Source organism: Vulpes vulpes, chromosome 3 (genome assembly GCF_048418805.1).
Source record: "Vulpes vulpes isolate BD-2025 chromosome 3, VulVul3, whole genome shotgun sequence".
Classification (NCBI taxonomy): domain Eukaryota; kingdom Metazoa; phylum Chordata; class Mammalia; order Carnivora; family Canidae; genus Vulpes; species Vulpes vulpes.
In genome coordinates this window covers 26,619,734-26,642,778 of record NC_132782.1, presented here as the reverse complement: position 1 = coordinate 26,642,778, position 23,045 = coordinate 26,619,734, and the positions used below count along the sequence as shown (strand labels likewise).

The following is a 23,045-nucleotide window of genomic DNA, read 5'->3' as shown; positions in this document are numbered from 1 at the left end:
ATCTGCTATATTCAAGATATGGCTGCATTACAAAATAAGCTAAGTTTTTCAGTGAACAAGGGAGTAAAAACTTTTTGATAGAATTACTAGAGAAAAAGGAAGCATAAGAGGAGAAGAAGATCTAATATAACTAAAATAATCTTTTGTAACTCCTGGGAGCTTTGAAATCCCTTTGCTAAAGAAATCCTCCAGGCTTGGGATTTTTGCTTTTGTTTTAGGCTGGTGAAACTGGAGTTTTCTCACCCTAGGAAGCTAACAATCTGAATTAGCTAATGAGCAGGATGATGGTGACAGAAACCACAAAAACTTTCAGTTTATGCATTCACTTAAATTTTATAAGCATTTACTGAGTTAGACACAGAAAAGACCTGTACACCTTGCCCTCAAGAAGTTCAGTCTTACAGAGGAGACACGTAACTAAATAAATATTTAACATTCATTGTGTAACTACACCAATGGAGTCCAAGATATCAAAGTGAACTGACTGAGGAGCGTGAACGCAGGAGTGCCAGTTGGAGCTGGGTTTTGTAGGATAAGGAGAAAAAGATCCAGATGACCATGGTAAGGAAAAGGCATTTTAGACAGAGGGAACAGCACGTACTTGTTTAACAAACCTGGAGGACTCTGTTGTGCCTGAACTGTAAGGTGTGGGGTAGGGACAGATATAGAGCTGAAGAGGGAGGAAGGGTCCCATCAGAGACCTGCGATCAAGGATGCAGGCCCAGAAACTTATTGACACGAAGCTGGAGAAGGCAGACTGGCAACAGAAGACTAGCTAAAAGGTACGCATGAGCAGTCTAGATGAGAGGATGAAGGCTTGAGCAGAGAGGGGACGGTGAGGAGACAACAGATTTGAAAGGCATTAAGGAGGCAATGATGGCCTGGTGGGCAGCAGAGTAATGGTGATAAAGGAAAGAAATAGGAAACAAGCAGGAGAAGTGAGGTGTCTGGCTGTCAGGGGTAGGTAGACGATGTCATCCATCAAGATAGGAGATGCTGCTAAAAGCATTCATAAAGAAGGAAGAAATCTGCAAAGATTAGAGTCATAGAAATGAAATGGAGTTTCAAAAAATCCACAGGAAACTTTTAAGAAAAAAGAATCATATTTAAAATTGTATCTAATTATTTTATCTAATTTTAAAATAAATGTTATTTTATCTAATTACTGAAACATGCATGTGACTACAAGTTATTTAAGTAGATAGACGAGACTTACTCTAGCCAAGAGCTCAAACTCTGGAGCAAAATTTTGGCAAGGTCCACACCAAGGAGCATAGAAATCAACCACCCAGTGATTTTTCCCTTGTAGAACTTTTTCATTGAAAGTCTGAGGTGTTAAGTCTATGGATGCTTGAGGTAAAAATCTGTGGCAAGGGATCAAAGTTATTTTTCATTACATGAAGCCAAAGCAAACATCTAAAATATAATTTTGCAAAAAGTTTCTAAAAAGCACTTCAAAGTTATCTTGGTAAATTATAATTCTTTACCAGGTAGTTTAAAATGCTACAGCCTTAAACAACTCAGGTCAAAAGCACTAAAGTCAATTTACAATGATGCATATTTTGATTACTCACCCTAGACCCCAAATTCTCAGGGAATAAGCATCTCTATTCCAACCGTTGTAACTACTGAAAGAAGAAAAAATATGTAAGTTGTAAATACTATTTTCTAATATTGGATATGTTCAGAAAACCATCTCTCTGCAGCAATTTAAAAGTTTAACTTATTGACCACGTAGCGTTTCACCTAGCTGTAAACGGTGCTTACATGGCTTCCCAAATACATTTTTCTCTAACTCTTGATGTTTTTTTTGTGCTCCAGATAGCCCTGAATGTCTGGCTGCCTGCTGGACATCTACAGACGCATGGGAATGGCAAAACTTCCAATGTCTACGACCTCATCTTCAGAGACTTCACTCTGGTCTTTATGTCCATCAAATTCCTACATACTTAAGGCCCATGTCAAAAGCCACCTCATCAACGCAGCCTTCCATGATGTCCTCTCATAGTTGTGATCCTCTCCTCCTTTGAAATCCATGGGTCAGTATAATACTCCTTCTACTCTGCCTTGCACTGGACTCTTCTACCTCCAATACCATGTGGTGTTACAGGCACGGAGACAGATGGGCTCATCCCCATTTACACACCTTGGCGGCCGTGTGCCGCGGGAAAGTCGTTGAAGGGCTGTCCGTCAGTTTACTCATCTAACAGTAGGAAGGACAAGCATTCTTATTTCTCAGGGTACAGGTGAGGACTCGTGGAAATAACGTGAGCAAAGGGTCTAGTATAGTACCTGGTACCAAATACTGATTTCCTAAATATCAGCACTTCCTCTCTATCTTCTGTACCAGCGTGCCAGTTTCATGAACACTGGGATTGTTCAATTCTTTTTTCATCTGCTGAGGTTCTCACCAGCACACGATCCTAAAACATGGTGGGCTCCCCAAATGGGCTCCCCAAAAATACTTGTTGGGTTAACTTTTATTTAGTCAAGATAACTTTTTTTTTTTTTTAAAGCTTATTTATTGTATTTAAGTAATCTCTACGCCCAATGTAGGGCTTGAACGCAAGATCCTGAGACCAAGAGTCACATACTTTTCTGACTGAAGTAACCAGGCACCAGTAAGATAACTTTAAAACTTTAACTGTTTAAATAAATGGTCATAATAAATTGTCTTTAAATTTTAGGCAACACTTACTGATACTGATAAGCTTTATTTGATTTTTGGGGGTAAAATCTTATCTCAGGGTATCTCCGAACATTTTCTTGGGCACAAAAAGAATGATACTGTTGGCAGTCTATGCTGCCCACATTGATCAGTCCAGTTAATGTCTATAAAAGAGAAAAGAGGAGATAAATAGATCAAAGTGATTAGAATAAAATTACCTCCGTAACTATTTGTTTACATTAGCGAAATCATCACTGTGAGATGGTTATTATGTTATTTATCAGTGATTTTCACCAAATAAAAATAGGTAAGGGTTTAAAACATTTACTATAATGAATTGAAAATGTAATGTTGTAGTTAAGACCTTACTGCAGATTAAACAATAGATTTCGTTCATGTTCTATGCAGGGGGAAAATTTGGTATCTCTAAAATTTAATGTAAGAAACCAGGAACTAATGAAGGTCTCTGCAATGGTATTTCCAATGTATTTTTCAAATAGAGTCTGGCATTGCAGCACATTGAATCATGCTCAAATTTAAAAATTTTACTGAAAAGAGAACTCTTTTGAACTCTTTGGCTTATGCATTTTTTCTTAGAAATATAGTGATTTCATTTTCCATTATCATATATTTAAATAACTTTTTTTCCAATCTTTCGTGCTTTATATAACACTCTGTATAGAAAATAGATTTTTGGGTTGACTTTGGCAGAAATTTGGTCATATATGTAACAAACAAGTGACGCAGGAAAAAAAAGATTCTATTCACTCAACCAGACAGAAACAGAGTTGAAATCTAACTGGTATAACTGGAACTGTTAAATGATAATCTGGAGGTGGGTTCATCTCAGTTTCAAAATAGTTCTGTTAAATAAACATTCATGCTACATGTTAAGATTTAAAATAAATTACTATACTATACCCGGGCCATTCTTTTCCATTCTGGCATTAGGACTTGACATGGATGACACCATGGAGAATAGAAATCAACCATCCAGACTTCGTCATGTTTTCTCTGTTTAACCAGTTCATTGAAAGTGGTGGGTGTCAGGGAGATCACTGAAGGATTCATGAGGTCCTACAGAGAATGGAACTTTCATTATAACAAATACATTCTTGGCAAACTGCTGTCACTTAGAAAGTTCCTTTTCTGAATAATCAAAAGATACGGATATTTAAAAGACAATCTACAGTGAATTATTTTAAAAAGGAAGAAATTAAGTTTGGACTCTGCCCATCAACCTTCTTAAATCAAGGGATATTTTCTTCTTACTTCTATGTATCATTAAAATCATCTCAGGAAGGGAACAAAGGCAATTTTATTTAAGGTGATAGTAGAGGGGACAAAAGTTCTAAGAGATGCCCCGATGTCTACACAGGCCATATAGTTCTGTTTCAGAATCAATGATTGGTTTGGAAATGATCCTTTAATTATTAATGGAAAGCCTATTATTCTATTTTCCTGACAGTCTGACTGGAGATACTGCTCGATCTCCCCATGCGGTGTTAATAGAACTTCAGTCTACCACGATGGGGTAATATTAACAAAAAGGTTAGCTTTACTAGGGAGATAATAAAAAACAACACAAAACCAAAAGCCATTTAAAGATAATTTACTTCTATAATTTACAATACTGTAAATTAATTTAAAATTACCTCTATGAATTCCAAGATCTGTTCAGCAGAGTGATGGCCTTCGTATTCATGAACGTTGGACTGGTTGAACACCACTGTTGTTGGATAAGCCTGAATGTTATACTGTTAGGAATGAGAATACAAATGAAAGATTTTATGCATCTTACCTATTGGTTTCAAATTTATAACCATCTTGCTTTTAAGTAACAACAACAACAACATTTAAAAAACCCACTGCTATACTGCTGGCGATTAAAAATCTTTAGCCTGGCCAAATGCAGCAAAGAAAATGGGTTCACGGTTGCAGTGGTAAATGACCCTTTTTTTATACCTACTCCCTTAGCCAGAAAATCCACGGGCAAAGAAACATGGAGAGGTGCGCACGGCTAATTATGAGCATGGGCCCTTTTGACTCTCCTGAACCATGATGGATAGATACGGCTGTAAAGAGCAGGCTAATCTCTAGCTTGAGTCTTTTTGAAACCATAAAAATGCTCCAATTTGTCTAGTAGCAGAAGAAAATAAAGGAAATACAGTAGCAAGGATAAGGAAATAAATTAATAATGTATATACAATCATATTTTAAGTATTATGACTCATGTCCTAAGAATATGGTCACCTTTTATTACTCATTCAAGATAGCTTTTATGGTACAAAATACTGTAATTTCTATCTCAGAATTAACTGGCCCAGGAAGAATTTCTTTGAAGTTTTAATTTTTATTTTTCTAAAAGTATATAAGGATATCTGTGTGAATTTACTGCAGCTGATCCTTGCATCCTTAAAGTTGACAAGCACTCAGCAAGCAAACTGGAATGTTTGACTAGGATTCAAAAATAGTTTTAGAAAAAAACAATGGAAATATCAAACTTTTGTAATCTGAGTGTAAATTCAAATAACTCATTAGGTATGACTGTTGTTCTATTAATCTAAGTGATTTGCCTGTGTTGGGCATCTTTTTTAGCACTTAAACATGTAGTTTCTTTTTTTTAAAGATTTACTTATTTGGGAGAGAGAGGGAGAGAGAATCTGAAGCAGAATCCATGCTGAGTGCAGAGTATGACACGAAGCTCGATCCCACGACCGTGAGATCATGACCTGAGCCAAAACCCAGAATCTGATGCTTAACTGACTAAGCCACCCAGGTGCCCCTGAAAAATGTAGTTTCTAATCTATTTTTCACAAGTCTATTCAGAAGCTAAAATACTAAATCAACTTTACAGATGTGAAACAGAGGTACTGAGAGGCTATGTGACTTGGTGTAGGTACCGATTAGTGAGTCATGATTCCTGGCCTCAATTCCAGGTAAGATGACACCACAGTTTTAAATCCTTACATTTTACTCAATTATCTAAAGGATATTTAACAGTTTAGATAAAAAGTAGAAAAACTAGAAGACTTCAAATTAAGGTAATTACTGTTATCACATCGTTTGCATCTTGCTCAGCATCTTCTCAACATCACATACAAGACACTCAAAACCAAAGATCTTATTTCATTTTTAAACATAGTTAAATGAAATTTCAAACAGAATCGAGAGGGGAAATCATCTAACAAATATCCACATATCCCTTCTCAATATTTAAGAAAGACTAACTTCTTTGTCACACTGGCAGATGGCTTACATCTTTTTCATGATCCCATTTCCTTTCCTCCCTGAAAGCAGGAGCAATCAATATCCTCAAGTAAGTATGTATCCAATCCACTAATGTTTTATACTTTTGTGACATGCATATGTATCCTTGGGCGGTATAGTGGAATGTTGTACAGAAAATTTTTCTGTAATTCTATCATACTCTGTAAACTATTCTGTAATACACTGTTGTCATCTCACAATGTATTTCTGGGACTCACCCATGCTGGTAAAGATAGATCTAGTTTTAAATGCTCTATGGTATTCCATTATGTGACTAGATAATTCATTCATATACTTGCTATTGTCAGATTTCCAAATTTTTGTTAATTTGATGGATTGTTATAATTTGTACTTTCCTGGGACACCTGGGTGGCAAAGCGGTTGAGCGCCTGCCTTTCACTCAGGCCGTGATTCAGGGATCAAGGCCTGTATTGGGTTCCCTTCGAGGAGCCTGCTTCTCCCTCTGCCTGTGTCTCTGCCCCTCTCTCTCTCATGAATAAATATAAATCTTAAAAAAAAAATTGTACTATCTTAAGGGCTACTGAAGTGCAAGATTTTTTATATTCATTGGTTTTTTCCTAAAAAAAAAAAGTCTCAACTTTCTCACTTTATCTATTTAAAAAAATTGACTTGTAGTCAAATATTCTGGCACCAAGGTATTCCATCAGTTAAGTGTGCTGTAAATATTTAGCTTGTTTCCTAATTTCATAGTGTCTTATTCTTTGGAAATAGGTTTAACACTTAATGTACTCAAAATCATTCACATTAATTTTTACCTTGTATGTGTGGACTGGGAAATTCTTGCTCACACAGAGCCAAAAAGATCTCCTCCTACATTTACTTCTGTTTTTAAAACCCATCGTTTTCTTTCCTTTCCTTCTCCCCCTTTTTTCTTTTTTAAAACGTTTGCTTTTATAAAATATTTAAATTACAAACAAAAGCAGAGAGCAATAAACTCTCGTACTCTCATAGCTACCACAGGCATCCACTCAAGTGCACGCTAACTTCATTTATACTTCCTTCCAACTCTACTCCTACACAAAGATTACTTTAAAGCAAATTCCAGATAATTTATCATTCCATCTATCTATATTTCAGTATATTTAAAACATAAGCTTTCCCACAAATGTAACTACACTTTCATTTTTTCCCCTAAAAATGAACAATTCCTGATTATCATCAGATACCCTGTCAATGTTCAAATTTCCCCAATTCATGCTTGCTCATTTTTTTGCAGTTTGGTCCAAATGAGACCTAAACACTGCACTTTGAATATGTCTTTTGAGTCTCTTTCATCGCTTTTCCCACGTTTCAGTGTATCTGTCCAATAAATTAGGTGTTTGTCCTGTCAAATCCTCTATATGCTGGGACTTGCAGATTTCATGCCCATGGTGTCAATATATTCCTCTGTACTGATTTCCTATACACGGATAGATCTCAAAGTGTGATTTGATTTAGGTTTCACACACTTGTTCCAAGAATATTTCATAGGTACTATTATATACTTTCATGATGAGATACATAATTTCTAGTTATTCCTGGAATTGAAGAGTGAATATCAACCTAAGAAAATATTTTTATGTAAACAAAGGTTCAAAAAGCTTTTTCATTTTAAAAATTTCTATCTCCTAACTTAGAAGACAATTATGAGGAAAACCTGAGAATCAAACTATAAAGTGCCAAAAGGTAATACTGAGTCAAGAATTATAAATAATTGAAAAATCATTTTATCAAGTGAACTATTTTCCCAAGTTTGACAAATAATACCATATCTACATTGAACTATGTCTGTTCATGTTTTTAATCCAATCATAATTTTGTATCATTTTGTTAAAATTGATTAAATAATTTGTTACTACTCTAAATGTAGACATACATTTAAAATAGAGACCTCTGTCAGTGTAACCTAAAAATCATTTTACTAAATAAAAATAAAGTATTTTATACTTACCATGTTACAGAGTCCCTCATGAATTGTACAATCTAGTGTACCAAATTTAAGCTGACCATAAAGATGCTTTGATGCTTTTCGTAACTCTGGCAATAAAGCTCGACACGGTGGACACCACTATGAAAGAAAAATTCATACGCATTGAGCTAAATGAAACAACCCAAATTTCTACAATAAGCAATATATATATATATATATTTTTTTTAATTTTTTATTTATTTATGATAGTCACAGAGAGAGAGAGAGAGGCAGAGACACAGGCGGAGGGAGAAGCAGGCTCCATGCACCGGGAGCCTGATGTGGGATTCGATCCCGGGTCTCCAGGATCGCGCCCTGGGCCAAAGGCAGGCGCCAAACCGCTGCGCCACCCAGGGATCCCGCAATATATATTAAAATAAACTATACTTAGTGGCAAATCTTATGCGTGTGTGTATTTAATCCTTGGAGGGGCTACGACAACCCTGCTATTATTTTTAAAGATTTTATTTATTTATTCATGAGAGACACACAGAGAGAGGGAGAGAGACACAGGCAGAGGGAGAAGCAGGCTCCATGCAGGGAGCTTGATGTGGGACTCCATCCCAGGACCCCGGGATCACCCCTGAGCCGAAGGCAGATGGTCAACTCCTGAGCCACCCAGGCGTCCCCATCCTTGCTAATCTTAGAAGCACTATGTATAGGGACCAAAACTGAGTAACACAATTCTAGTACTCATGGTTCAAGACTATTTAGAAAATGCCTTTTTGCTATGACAAGAGAAAATCCGACAACACCGAAATTTGACATGTAAAAATAACTTACTGGGGCAAAAAAATCAACAAGCCACGGTTCCTTGTCATTGGCAGGAAAATTTTGAGGTCCAAGTGTGGTAACATGAGAATTAACACTTTCTTTGGCAAAGGCAAGTATATCATATAGAATCTTCTTTCCTTTGAAATTGAAGAGAAAAATTAAAATCCACATTCTATCCACAGAAACATTTCAAAGTTTTTGTACTTAATAAAGAAATGAAGACAAACTTATTGAACACATTAATTTTGGTGAGGGTCCGAGTGTTCTGTATACTATATGTAAATAGGTTTGCTCTGGCCAGAGTACCTTTCTTACATGCTTTGTTTCTTGGAGGACCTATCTTTCCAATGTTCCTTCATTCTCAGTGGCTGAGTAATCACTATTTGCAGTATTTGTGTTCTTTACGCTTACCTGAACTATTACTGTGGCCTAACTACTAAATTTGTTTCTTCAAACTCAACTTCCCTTATGAATTCAAATCCTGTATCACCAATTGCCCAGTGAAAATATTCATATGGATGTCATACAAACATTTCAAATATATTATAATTGAAGCTGTTTTCCCCTAAATTTGCCCCTTTTCTCAGCTTCCCTATCTTGGCAATGGCATAATCATCCACTAGGTGCCTAGGTAAAATTTTCCAGAGTGATCTTTGTATTCTTTCTTTGTCCTTGTATCATAACTCCATCCATTCCATCTGTTATATCTCTGAAACCAATTTTGTCTACTGCCTATATTCAGTTGTGCCTATTATGATAACCAAGCTGGTCTTTGTGTAACATCTTCCTTAACTAATCCATTTTCGACACTGCTACCACAGTCAATTTACAAAACCATTTATCTGATTATACTGTCCCTGGCTTGGAGGCATCTGATGATTTCCTCTTGTCTGAAGAATATACTCCATGGCTTGGCAAATAATTTTTTCAACCAGCACATAGTCCATTTTATTATGTGCCCTTTGACTTATTCACTTGATAGTCAATACTAAGTCAAACACCTATTATGTGTGACACCTATTTTTTTTTTTTTTTTTTACGATTTTATTTATTTGACAGAGAGAGAGGCTGCACAAGCAGGGGGAGTAGCAGAGAGGGGAGGAGAAGCAGGCTCCCCCTGAGCAAAGAGCCTGATGCGGGGTTTGATCCCAGGATCCTGGGATCATGACCTGAGCTGAAGGCAGACACTTAACCAACTGAGCCACCCAGGCACCCTGACACCTGATTTAAATGTCATAGGGCAGGCAAAACAAAACAAAACAAAAAAACAATTCACAGCGCAGCAGAAATAGTTTCACAAATATTTCAATATGGTTATAAATGACACTACATTCCCCTGCTTTTTCTCTTACTCTGTAGCTGCTGCTGCTTGAATGCTTTACAAACTCCTCTATCTTTGACTATCCTTTACAAGTCATCCTTGGGGTTCTGCTCTTGTCTTTTCACTCTTAGATAAGCTCATTCTCATCCAAGCTTCCATTACGATGGATATGATGGTTATTTTTATCTACATTTTCAGTTCAAATTCCTCTCCTGAGGCCTAGGCCTATATTCAACTGCGAGCTAGAGGGGTCTACTCCCTGTCAACTCCTCCCCTCAGTGTTCTCTTTCTTACTCAACGGTGCAGTCATCAACTGCCAACTGAGTGTCAGAAACCTGAGCTTCCTTCTCTTACTTCCCCACATCTAAATCATCATCAAGTTATACTGACCATTTTTTTAAGGATTTATTTGTTAGAGAGAGGGACTATGCACACAGAGGGAGAAGGAGAGGCAGACTTCCTGCATGCTGGAATCATGACCTGAGCCAAAGGTAGATGCTTAACAGACTGACCCACCCTAGTGCCCCTTAACTTTCTATTTAAATACTGACTTTGTATTTAAAAATCAGTTCACTTCCATTCAACCACACTACCATTATTTAAACAAGGCAGCCGTTTTCTCTTAGATGGATACATCAGGCTTCCATCTTCCTTCCCCTCCTCAAATCATGCTTCTATCCATTCTAGGCAGCCACCTTCCTAAAATGTACTACTAGTTAAATCATATGTCTCCTTAAATCTATGAGTGCATCTGTTTTCCTTCAGTATGAAGTCCAAATTCCTTTGTCTGACAGATGCCACACAGACTTTAGAACCCCCTAACCTCGTCTCAATCCTTTCCAACACTCAATCCAGTTATCCTGAAATCTTGCTTTCTAAGAATGAATAAGGCTCTCTCTTCAGAGTCCATGAGTACGTGTGCTGGTTCTGGTGCTTGGAACATGCTTGCTAACTCTTCAGTTGGTTAGCCACTACTTATACCTTAGATCTCGACAAAGAGATTGCTTTCTCTAACCTCAGACTGTCCCTCCTAAGTGTTCTTCTTCTTGAATGCAACCCGTGCTTGTCTCGGTAGTCGTCAGTCTCCAAGATTATTATCCTCAATGATGGTTACCTCAGGTACTCATACCACTGCTGAACTAGGGTTTGGTGTATGTGACCAACAGAATATGGCGGATGTGATGGCGTGTCCTGACTGACATTAGATTACATAAAAGATGTTGTTGCTTCTGTGTGTCTCTCTCTGGTCATTCATTCTGGGAGAAGCCAGCTGCCACGCTGTGAGCAGCTCTACAGAGAAATCCATGTGATAAGGAACTGAGGCTTTTGGCTGACAGCCAGTAAGAACTAAGGCCCCCAAACTATCCCATGAATCAGCCTGGTACCAATTCCTCTAGCCATGGTCTAACCTTTAAATGACTATTGCCCCTGCCTATCCCGACTGCAAGCTCATGAGAATACCTGAGCCACAACCACTCAGTTAAGCTGTCCTCCGATTCCTGAATACCAGAAACTGGGACCGTGGACGAATGTTTGTTGCTTTAAGCCGCTAAGTTTTAAGGTAATTTATTATTCAAAAACAGATTATTACTCTTCACTTTGGACATTTTAAAATTTACTCATTTACTTGTTGGTTTTCCTTACTAGTCTTGTTCCTTAAGGTAGAGATTCAGATCACATTTTTCCCTATTCCCCAGTACTGTACTTGGTATATGTAAACGCTCATTATCTATTTATTTAAATCCAAGGAAATTAACAGCAGGTATGCTATAAAGTTATTGATGGCACATAAAAGGAAGTACATGGAAATCTGTGGTATATTACCAGGGTGGGGAGGAGTTTTCAGTGGGTGATTTGGAGTTTGCTATTTTTAGAGGCAAGAAGGAATGACAAAATAAGAGGAAGAAAAATCTTGTGTGAAGGCACAGAGGAGTCAAAGAACATGGTATTTTTGAAGGATATACAAATAGCCAGGGCAAAGATTATTTGGAGGGGAAGAAATGGGGTAAAACTAGAAACTGGGCAGAGGCAGTACCCTACTAACAACTATTTACTGAGAGCCTACTATGCACCAGTTACCATTCTAAGTGCTGGAGGAGATAGACTGGTGAGGGAACCAGACAAAGTCATTGCTCATGTGAGAAGGAATCTGAAAATTACCTTAAAAGAAGTCAGGAGATGGCAGGTGGCTTCAGTTGGGTCTGATGCCCCCAAGGGAGTGGCTCTTACACTGGAGTGGGGGGGGGGGGGTAGGGGTGGCCTCTACCAACCAGCATGCCAGCGACAGTCATGGCCAGTCTTGAAGCCAGCTGTGCTGGGAGCTAACCCTGCCCACCAGTGTGACCACAGTAGCCATGGCTGGCCCCTTACCCAACCCAGCAGTGTACCTACAGCAACTGTGGCTCAGCTCAACAGGAGGGCACATGTCGCCACCAGGGGAGTCACTACCCCTCAACCACCAGAAGCACCTGGCTCTGGTGACAGTGGTGGGGGAGTGGGCCAAGAAGACACTTTCTACAGAAGGCCACTCCTTCCTGACCACATGTAATTGATCTACCAGATACACGAAACAAACACAGAGTCAGGCAAAAGAGGAGACAGAAAGAATAGGTTCCAAACAAAAGAACAAGACAAAATTTCAGAAAAAAACCCAACTGAAATGGAGAAAAGCAATCTACCTAATAAATGTTCTAAGTACTGTTATAAAGATGCTCACTGAAATCAGGAGAAGAATAGATGAACACAGTGAGAACTTAAAGAAATAAAATATATCAAAAATGAGTCAGAACCAAAGAATTAAAATAACAGACACTAAAAAGACACTAGAGGGAATCAACAGCAAGTTAAAGGTAGCAGAATTTACCAGGGATCTGGAAGATAGGGTTGAGGAAATCCCCCAGGGTGAAAACCAGAAAGAAAGGAGAATAAAAAAGAAATATAGGTTAGATAAAGGAATCTTTAGGACAACATCAAGCATACTAATATTGACATTATAGGTCTCAAAAGGAGAAGAAAGACAATAAAAGGCAGGAAACTTATTTGAGGAAATCATAGCTGAAAAACCTCCTTACCAGGGGAAAGCAGAGACTTAGGGGGCACAGAGAAGACCAAAGAAGTAGAACTCAAATAAATCCACACCCAGACACATTTAAAAAATTCTTTTAAAGTTTGAAACTAAAGAGAAAGAAAATCTTAAAAGCTGCAAGAACCATGCAACTAGTTACATATAAGAGTACCCTAAGATTATGAGCTGATTCTTCAGCAAATAGCAGGTCAAGAGGGAGTGGCATGATTTATTAAAAGTGCTGAGAGGAAAAGTTCTACAACCAAGAGTACCCGACCCAACAAAGATCTCATTCAGAATTGAATTGTTTATAGAGATATAGGCCTACCTCAGGAAACAAGAAAAATCTCAATCTAATCTTACTTCTTAAAGGAACTAGAAAAAGAAATGAAGTTCCAAGTTAACAGAAGGAAAAAAATAAAGAGCAGAGCAGAAATAAGTGAAATAGAGACTAAAAAAAACCAAAAAATGTTAAGAGATGGTTCTCTGAAAATATAAACAAAATTGATAAACCTCTCGCCAGACACATCGAGGGAAAAAAAAAAGAAACAGGCCTAAATAAAATCAGAAATGAAAGAGAAGTTAAAACCAACATCACAGAAATAAAAAGAATTATATAAAGAACTACTAAAAACAATTATATGCCAACAAAGTGGACAATCCAGAAGAAATAGATAAATTCCTAGAAACATATAATCTTCCAAGACTGAATTAGGAAGAAACAGACAATCTAAACAGACCAATTATTAGCTGGGAAATTGAATCAATAATCAAAACATTGCCAACAAAAGTTCGGGACCAGGTGCCTTCAAAAGTGAATTGTACCAAACATTTGAAGAAGAGTTAATAACTGTTTTTCTCAAACTTCCAAAAACACGAGAAAAGAATGCTTCTGAACTCATTTTACAAGGCAATCATTACCTGGATATCTAAACCAGACAAAGACACTACAAAACAAGAAAATTGGAGGCTAATATCTCTAATGAACACAGATGTAAAAATCCTCAGCAAAATATTAGCATACTAAATTCAATAACAGATTAAAAGAATCCTTCAAAATGATCAAGTAAAACTTATTCCAGTGATGCAAGGATGGTTCAATATCTGCAAATAAATCAATGTGATACATCACAATAATGAAGGATAAAAACTGTATGATAATCTGAACAGATGCAGAAAAAAAGCATTTGACAAAATTCAACATCCATGTGTGATAAAAACTCTCAACAAAGTGGGTAGAAGGAAGACACATCAACATAATAAAGGCCATATATGACAAACCCATAGCTAACATACTCAATTATAAAAAGCTGAAAGCTTTTCCTTTAAGATCAGAAATAGGACAAGGATGTCCAATCTCCCTATTTTTATCCAACAGAGTCCTGAAGTCCTAGCCACAGCAATCAGGGAAGAAATAAAAGGCATCCAATTTGATAAAAAACAAACTTCGCTATGGGCAGATGCCATGATACCAATATGGTAAACCCTAAAGGCTCTACTGAAAAACTAATAGAACACATCAACTCAGTAAAGTAACAATATATAAATTAATACACAGATCTGTGTTCTCTCTTCTTTTAAGGGTAGAGAGGGGAGAAGGGAGAGGGAGAGAGAGAATCTTATTAAGCAGGTTCCACACCCAGCCAGTGTGGAGTGCAACACAGGGCTCAACCTCACAACCCTGAGATCATAACCTGAGTTGAAATCAAGAGTCAGATACTTAACTGACTGAGCCACGCAGACACTCTTAAGAGTTGGACACTTACATCAACTGAACCACCCTGGTGCCTCAATCTGTGCTATTTCTTTTTCAAAAAGATTTTATTTATTTATTCACGAGAAACACAGAGAGGAGAGAGAAATAGGCAGAGACACAGGCAGAGGGAGAAGCAGGCTCCATGCAGGGAGCCCGACATGGGACTTGATCCGGGGTCTCCAGGATCACGCTCTGGGCTGAAGGCGGCACTAAACTGCTGATCCACTTGGGCTGCCCAATCTGTGCTATTTCTATACTCTAATAACCACACTATCAGAGAAATTATGAAGACAATCCCATTTACAATTGCATCAAAAAGGATAAAATACCTAGGAATAAATGTAACCAAGGAGATAAAAGAGTTGTACTCTGAAAACTACAAGACATTGTTGAAAAAAATTAAAGTGGACACAAACAAATGGAAATATATACAGTCTTCATGGATTGGAAGGATTATCAAAATGTCTATATGCTCTCTGAAAATCTAAATATTTAATGCAATTCCTAGCAAAACATCAAAGGCACTTTTTACAGAATTAGAATAATCTTAAAATTTGTATGGAACCATGAAAGACTGTGAAGAATCAAAGTAATCATGAAAAAAAGAATTAAAAAAAAAAAAAGAAAAAAGATAATTTCAGAAAAGGTATTTCAAATCTTTGTAATTGCAATTGTATGTACATGAATGCAGAGCTAAAGTCCCAAACAAGCTGAAATATAAATTCAAGAGAGCTAAAAGTAACCATAGAAATATCTAATAGTCTTAGTAGAAGGAAAATCTGGAAAATGCCCATGGTTGAGATGCTACTTTGGCACATTAGAAATGGAAACTATAAGTATTGCTTACTTTTCTTAAGACCATCCTTAAATTCTGCACTAACCTGTTATGTCACCAGCATTCTTGCTGAAACATTAATCAAAACAGTGAGCAGAAAAAAGTGAATTATTTAAAAGAGAATAAAATAACTAAATTCAAAATATCCTTCTCCAAAAGAAACCTATTTACTAGTAAAAGCAAAATTATTTACAGGAAGTATATATTCATATAAAACAAGGTAAAAAAAACCCCCACAAAATACCCCCAAAAGCCAAAGCAATCTTGGAAAAAAAAAAAAAAAAAGAACAAAGCTAGAGGTATCATGCTCCCTGATTTCAAGATAAATTACAAAGCTATAGTAAAGACAGTATGGTACTGGCACAAAAACAGACACTAGGTCAATGGAACAGAATACAGAGCCCAGAAATAAACTCATGCTTATACGGCCAATTAATCTTTGACATTAATCAGTGCCTGCCTGGGTGGCTCAGTAGGTTAAGCACCTGCCTTTGGCTCAGCAGGGAGCCCACTTTCCCCCCTCCCTCTGTTGCTCTCTCTGCTTGTGCTTTCTAGCGCTCTCTCTCAAACAAATACATAAATAAAATCCTAAAGAAAATTAACCTTTGACAAAGGAGGCAAGATCATACAATGGGGAAAAGGGAGTCTCCTCAGTGAATGGTGCTGGGAAAACTTGACAGCTACACACAAAAGAATGAAATTCAACCACTTCCTTATAGGTTTACAAAAACAAACTCAAAATGGATCAAAGACCTAAATGTGAAACCTGAAACCAAAGAAGTACTGTTAGAAAACATAGGCAGTAATCTCTAACATTGGCCTTAGCAATAATTTTTCTAGATTTGTCTAGGCAAGGGAAATAAAAGCAAAAGTAAACTATCAGGACTACACCAAAATAAAATGCTTTTGCACAGTGAAGGAAACAGTCAACAAAAAGAAAAGGCAACCTACTGAAAGGGAGAGGGTATTTTCAAATGATTTTTTTTTTTTAAACTTTATATATAGGGATAGAGTGTGTGCAAGTGGGGGTGGTGAGAGGCAGAAGGAATCTTTTTTTTAGATTTATTTTATATATATAGAGAGAGAATATTCTGAGCAAGTGGGGGAGGAGTAGAGGGAGAGACTCTTCAAGCAGACTCCCTGTTGAGCATGGAGCCTAATAAGGGATTCGATCTCACAACCCATGAGTTCATGACCCAAGCTAACCAAGAGTTGGGTGCCCAACCAACTGAGATGCCTACACGTCCCGAGAAGAAGAGAGAATCTTAAGTTGCATGGAGTCTGACCCAGGGCTGGATCTCGTGACCCTGAGATCACGATCTGAATCAAAATTAAGACTTGCACACTTAAATGACTGAGTCACCAAGGCACCCCCTCAAGTAAATCCAGTATCATCAGGGAAAAGCAGATCAAACCCACAATGAGATTATTACCTTACACCTGTTGGAACACCTAATACCACAAAGACAAATGGGCAGAACTGGCATGGGTATAGAGAAAAAGAACCCTTGTGTGCTGAGGGAAATATAAATTGGTGCAGCCACTGTGGAAAACAGTAGAGAGGTTCCCCCTAAAATAAAAAATGCCATACAATTCAATAATTCCACTATTATTTACCTTCAAAGAAATCAGAAACACTAATTTGAAAAGATATATGCACCCCTATGTTTATTGTAGCATTATTTGTAATAGCCAAGATATGGAAGCAATACAAGTGTCCGATAGATAAAGAAGGAGTATTATTACTCAGCCATGAAAAAGTTGAAAATCTTGTCATTTGTGACCATATGGATGGACCTAGAATATATGATGCTAACTGCTGAAATAAGTCTGAGAAGATAATTATCATAGGATTTCACTTATATGTGGAATCTCAAAAAACAAAACAAGTAGAAACAGACTCATAGATACAGAGAAGTTGGTGGTTACCGAAGGAGAGAGGGATGAGCAGATGGGCAAAATGGGTGAAATGGCATGGGAGTTATAGGCTTTGAGCTATGGAACGAGTAAGTCATGGAGATGAAAGTACAGCATCGGAACAGAGTCACTAGTAATGTTAACAGCACCACGTGGTGACAGATGGTAACCACACCTGTGGTGAGCAAAGGATAATGCACATACAAAATGTACACAATGAATCACTGTTGAACACCTGAAACTAATAAAACAGTGTGTCAACCTCATGCAAATTAAAGAATAATTTAAAAAACCAAAGTAAAAACTATAATTAAAAAAATTACTATTTGAAAATAAATACAATAAAAAAAAAATTTCTTCCCTTCTTACCATGATGAATTTCGTATTCTTTGGTCCCTTGTCCTTTAAATACTGCTAGACATGGCTGAAATACATACAGATTACTGCAGACGTCTGGTGCAGAGGAACAGTCAAACCTGCCAACCTAAAGTAGAAAATTTAATTTGATGAAAACAAAATCATATGCACTCATTTTTTAAATATTCATAAAGAAATAACATTGCTCTAACAACAGTTTCTAAATAGAAATTAACTGGCCATGAAAATAAAAGATAGAAATAATTTATTTTATTTATTTTATTTTTTATTTTTAAAGATTTTATTTATTTATTTATGATAGAGAGAGAAGCAGAGACACAGGCAGAGGGAGAAGCAGGCTCCATGCCTGGAGCCCGACATTGGGACTCGATCCCGGGACTCCAGGATCGCGCCCTGGGCCAAAGGCAGGCGCCAAACCGCTGAGCCACCCAGGGATCCCCAGAAATAATTAATTTATATTTAACAATGAAATTCAATTTAGTTAAGGAAAAAAAAAAAGCATCCTACAGTGTTCAAAAACCTTATAGAAAACCTTCTGGAAAATAGTCAGTTGTTTAAGAAATCCACTCTCCTAAATATATAGAGGATATCTGTATAACCTTGGAGTGGGGGAGAGAGAAAACTTTTTCAGACTCCAGAAGCAGAAATAATAAAGCAAAGGCTGACAGTTTCATACGGTGTAAAGGAAAACAGCCTAAAAAATGCTAAGAGGGAAATGATAAACCATGAAAAAATATCTGAAGATTTCAAAGGACCCACTAAGAAATAAAAGATAAACATCCTTTCAGAAGAAAGACTATGGGCCAGAGGCAAAGAGAAAATGGAGAAGAATGATTATTTGATAATAATCACAAAAAACTTTTTCAACCCCATTAGGAAGCAAATGAAAATGATAACTATTAATATATCACTTTCAGCCTATCAGAATGGTGATTAAAAAAATAACACTATCATGGTTGGCACAGATGTGGAGAAATGGTTACTGACATTGTAAGAATATATTCTGGAGTACACTGGTAATGAGAACAATTTAAGGAAAAACATAATCTTGGTTAAAAAAATATTTCATACTGAATTTTTGCAGTATATATTTTTGATATAAAAAATAATGGAGACAATGTTAGTAAAAGAGGATTTACTAAGCAACTATGGTGTAACTACCATATAATGAAATACTACCTAGACTTCAGGGATGATGACATCCCTATGATGATAAATATCTATATCCTGTGTATTTATTTATCATCTCTAAAGACCAGGAAGTACACTTGATATACACATATCTACACATGCACACAGGCCCACACACACACACATATACATGTTCATATATACACATAGAAATGTATACACGTATATATATACACATATATCTACATCATGTAAAAAAAACATAGGACACTGTCAAGTGAAAAATTTTACAGAAGAGAATATGGCAATTCCCCCCTCATCAGTGGTTTCGCTTTCCACAGTTTCAGTTCCCAACTGGTCAAACTATACTCCAGCCAGAGGTATATGATTCTCCTTCTCTCACGCTGTCAGGTCGGTAGTAGCTTAACACCACACCACAATGCCTGTGTCATTCACCTCACTTCTTCTCAGCACGAAGGCATTTTACCTGTAACTGCATACGTGAACTTTTTAAATAAAAACGGGCCTCGCTATGGTGGTGGCTGGATGGCGCAGTCAGTTAAGCATCTGACTCTCCTATCAATTCTCAAGGGTGAATTACAATATAGTAAGATACTTGGAGAGATACCATACATAACTTTCATGATAGTATATTATTACAGCTGTCCATTTTATTATTATTAATCTTTTTCTGTGCCTGATTTATGAATTAAACTTTATTATGGATACAGATGCACAGGAGAAAACATAGTATACATAGGATTTGGTACTATCTGTGGTTTCAGGCATCCACTGGGGGCTTCAGAACATATCCCCTGCAGAAAAGAAAGGACTACTGTATAGCGAATCCATTTTTTGTTTGGGTTTTGTTTTTAAAGATTTATTTTAGGGAGAGAGAGAGAGAGAGAATGAGCGAGAACAGGGGGAGGGGTGGAGGGAGAGGGCAAGAGAAACTCCAACAGACTTCATGCTATGTGCAGAGCTGGACGTGGGGATTGATCTCACGACCCTGAGGATCACGACCTAGGCTGAAACCAAGAGTCAGATGCTTAACTGCGTCACCCAGGCACCCCTATAGTGAAATCCGTTTTTATTAAAAAAGTTCATATACACAGTTACAGATACATCTAATGTGATGGCCATTACAATATGCATGTGTACACACATACACTTATGTCCACATACTAAAACATATGCAGAAAAAGTGTGAAAAATTACACAGTAAATTTATAGTAGGGCTATTAACAGTCGTGGGAATATGGGTGATTTTTAAATAATTCATTTTTGTCCTCATTTATATATCCTAATTTTTAAACTATGAGTTCAAATTTATTACATAAAAAATAATTTAAAAAAGGGAACGATATTCTTCTACAGTATGCATTCCAGAAAAATTGTCTGATAGAGGTAGATACACCAGCTACTCAAGAGCAATGAAAGCTAACTGCTTTCAGGTATCACTTTGGATTTTTAATAGAAAAACAAAATCACAACAGAAGAACAAAGGCACTTTGTGGTTTCTTAACCTAGTTTCAAATAAACATTTTTATGTTACTTAAAATATGATTTTATGTATTGAATTGGTAAGAAAGCACACCAGCAGAAGGCTTGGGAGAATGCATTTTTCTTACTTGAATATGTTCATTTTTAAGTAGAGTTTTTAGTTTCTTCAGCTCAGGATCATTTGAATTTTCCTGTTTTCCAAAATTAAAAAATAAGAGCCACCGATGATGAGCCAACCGATCCTTAGAAGTGATAAAAAGGAAGAAGAATAATAAAATAACGTCAGAGTCAAGAAAGTCTAAGGGTTCTATTTTTTATTTCTTTGACTTAAAGTTAATTTTAGCCGTCACACCCATTACTTCGAAATACTGTCTAAAATTCAGACCCATTCATGCTTCTATTTTGTATTTCTTTGGAATGCTGCTATGTAAATCAATCGTAGATTAAAAGATAAAAATCACTAAATTATAAAATCTTAAAGCAGACAACTGTGCCAAAACAATATATGGTTTTAACAATATATAGCTAAAAAGTCGGAAGTAAGGAAGTAAGCCTTTTCAGGCTTAGCAGAGTCTGGTAGGCAAACAGACTTAGCTCTGGGATCACGAAGCAGGAAAAAAAAAGATTTTACTACTAACTCAGTCTTTCTAGAGCTGCTTCTATTTAATTCTCAGTGAACAATATAAATAGTTCTGTAAGCAAGAACATAAAATTCTAAGTCAGATCCAAAGCTGCTCTGTGACCAAGATCTTGGCTTTTCTGACACTCTCCCTGAGCCCTCCATTCAGGACTGGTTATGTCATCCTCAACTCCAGACCGACCCTGAAGTTGCACCTCAGATTAGCTGATATACGCGTACATATACACATACACACATATACACATATACTACCCTTTGAAACTGCTACTTTCGCTCTAGTGATGAATAAACAAATGCTGATTTTAAAATGTTAAGACTTGAGATGTTACCAACATTTACTACCATTCATTATTATTAACAGAAATATTACCTCTAGTGTGTTTGCCGAAAGTAGTTCGAAGTCTGGAAGATTATGCATTATTTCCAAATATATTTCTTTAGCATCCAATGAGTTAAGGAACTAAAATAAGAGAATCATATTGTAATCTTTTAAATTAACATCCATTTATTTTATTTTAGTGTCTTTTCTCCATAGAACCCTTAATAAAAAAAAAAATCACAAAAATTAAAAACGGTTTTTAAGCTATTTATTCTAAAGGTATTTTTTAAAGTATATGGTATTTGGGCAACTAATAAAAACCTGTGTAACTGATCTGTTTCTTAAAAATACTGATGTTGATGGAAAATTCCATTATCTGGAATTTTCTCTTAATTGTGGTGTGCGTTCTATAATAATCCTCACAATAACCTGGAGTAACTTCTGAATTATTGAGGAAAAAAAACTGTATTATGTTCAGATTAATTTTAATGCTCATCATGTTCTGCAGAATGCCAACACTTTACAGATTTTTTAAAGACTTGGTAATTAAAACACTGGAATATTTGGTGATCCAAGACACTGCACACCCAAACAATAATAGGAATTAAGAATTTATACCTGGAAAGTTGAAATATTCTTTACTGTAGGGATTTTCTGAAATAAAGTCCAAAAACCTAACCACCTAGGAGTTTGGCAGAGTAAAGCATCTGAGTGCTTACTCAGAGTGAAGGCCTTATCTTAAAAGGTTTAAAACACAAAACAAGTGCAAAAGGCACACTTCCTAACAAATTTCCTTTCTTTCTGTCCACATTTTATCCTCCTATTTTTCTCACACTCTCCCTGCTCATGTAAATCTCAAAGAAAGCAGCTGTTACGACAACAATGAAGTAACGGGCACATCAGGAAAATGTATTTGGGGGCTGACCAAAAGCTTACTAATGAACCACCTGTGCCTGAGCTTCCAAGTACTACACCTGGAAGACCTGAAACTCCATTAAAAACTTGTAGTTTCGTCATGACAGTTCATGGTATTCAAAGCTTCCCTGTGCTCAGCATGAGAATAACCATATGGAAAGAACAATGGGTACAACATAAGAATAGAGAACTGTTTTCCCTAAGTTTCTTCTCTTAAAACTTGTTTTCCTGTTTTTTTTTCCTTAAATCTTAGTGTATTATTAAAGATCTATATGAATATTTTCTGTTGCCAAAGGGCTTAGAAGGCCCAAACAGAAACCTTTCAGGCCACAGTACTCTAGGTCATTGACATCCGTCACTTTTATTAGAAAGATTTTACTAAAAATACTCATATAGCAGCTTATATGAATATGTGGCTAATACACTACAAGCTCATTATAAACCTGTCACAGAGTAAAACTTGGTAGTTACGCTTACAAGGGATATGGTCTAGCCTCTGAATTTCTTCCTCCCTCCCTCCCTCCCTCTTAAAGTTATTTATTCATTATACACAGAACATATCCCCTATAAAATGTACATGCAAAT

General features: G+C 36.7%; 1 protein-coding gene and 1 long non-coding RNA gene across 4 annotated transcripts in view; one reads left to right on the top strand and one right to left on the bottom strand.

The window, feature by feature from the left end:
- Window positions 1-23,045, bottom strand: part of DNAJC10 (DnaJ heat shock protein family (Hsp40) member C10) — a 53,587-nt gene that overhangs the window by 4,855 nt on the left and 25,687 nt on the right. For all 3 annotated transcript variants that reach the window (XM_072752108.1, XM_072752110.1, XM_072752109.1), the window contains 10 exons: window positions 21,597-21,686; window positions 20,715-20,828; window positions 17,944-18,058; window positions 8,691-8,818; window positions 7,890-8,006; window positions 4,324-4,425; window positions 3,590-3,745; window positions 2,699-2,832; window positions 1,575-1,628; window positions 1,217-1,364 (listed from right to left, as the gene is read on the bottom strand). In XM_072752108.1, the coding sequence (XP_072608209.1) occupies window positions 1,217-1,364; window positions 1,575-1,628; window positions 2,699-2,832; window positions 3,590-3,745; window positions 4,324-4,425; window positions 7,890-8,006; window positions 8,691-8,818; window positions 17,944-18,058; window positions 20,715-20,828; window positions 21,597-21,686 (1,158 nt within the window). The remainder of the gene's footprint in view (window positions 1-1,216; window positions 1,365-1,574; window positions 1,629-2,698; window positions 2,833-3,589; window positions 3,746-4,323; window positions 4,426-7,889; window positions 8,007-8,690; window positions 8,819-17,943; window positions 18,059-20,714; window positions 20,829-21,596; window positions 21,687-23,045) is intronic.
- Window positions 465-6,473, top strand: LOC140598193 (uncharacterized). Its single transcript, XR_012000348.1, has 2 exons — window positions 465-561; window positions 1,822-6,473. It is a non-coding gene; the product is annotated as an uncharacterized lncRNA (long non-coding RNA).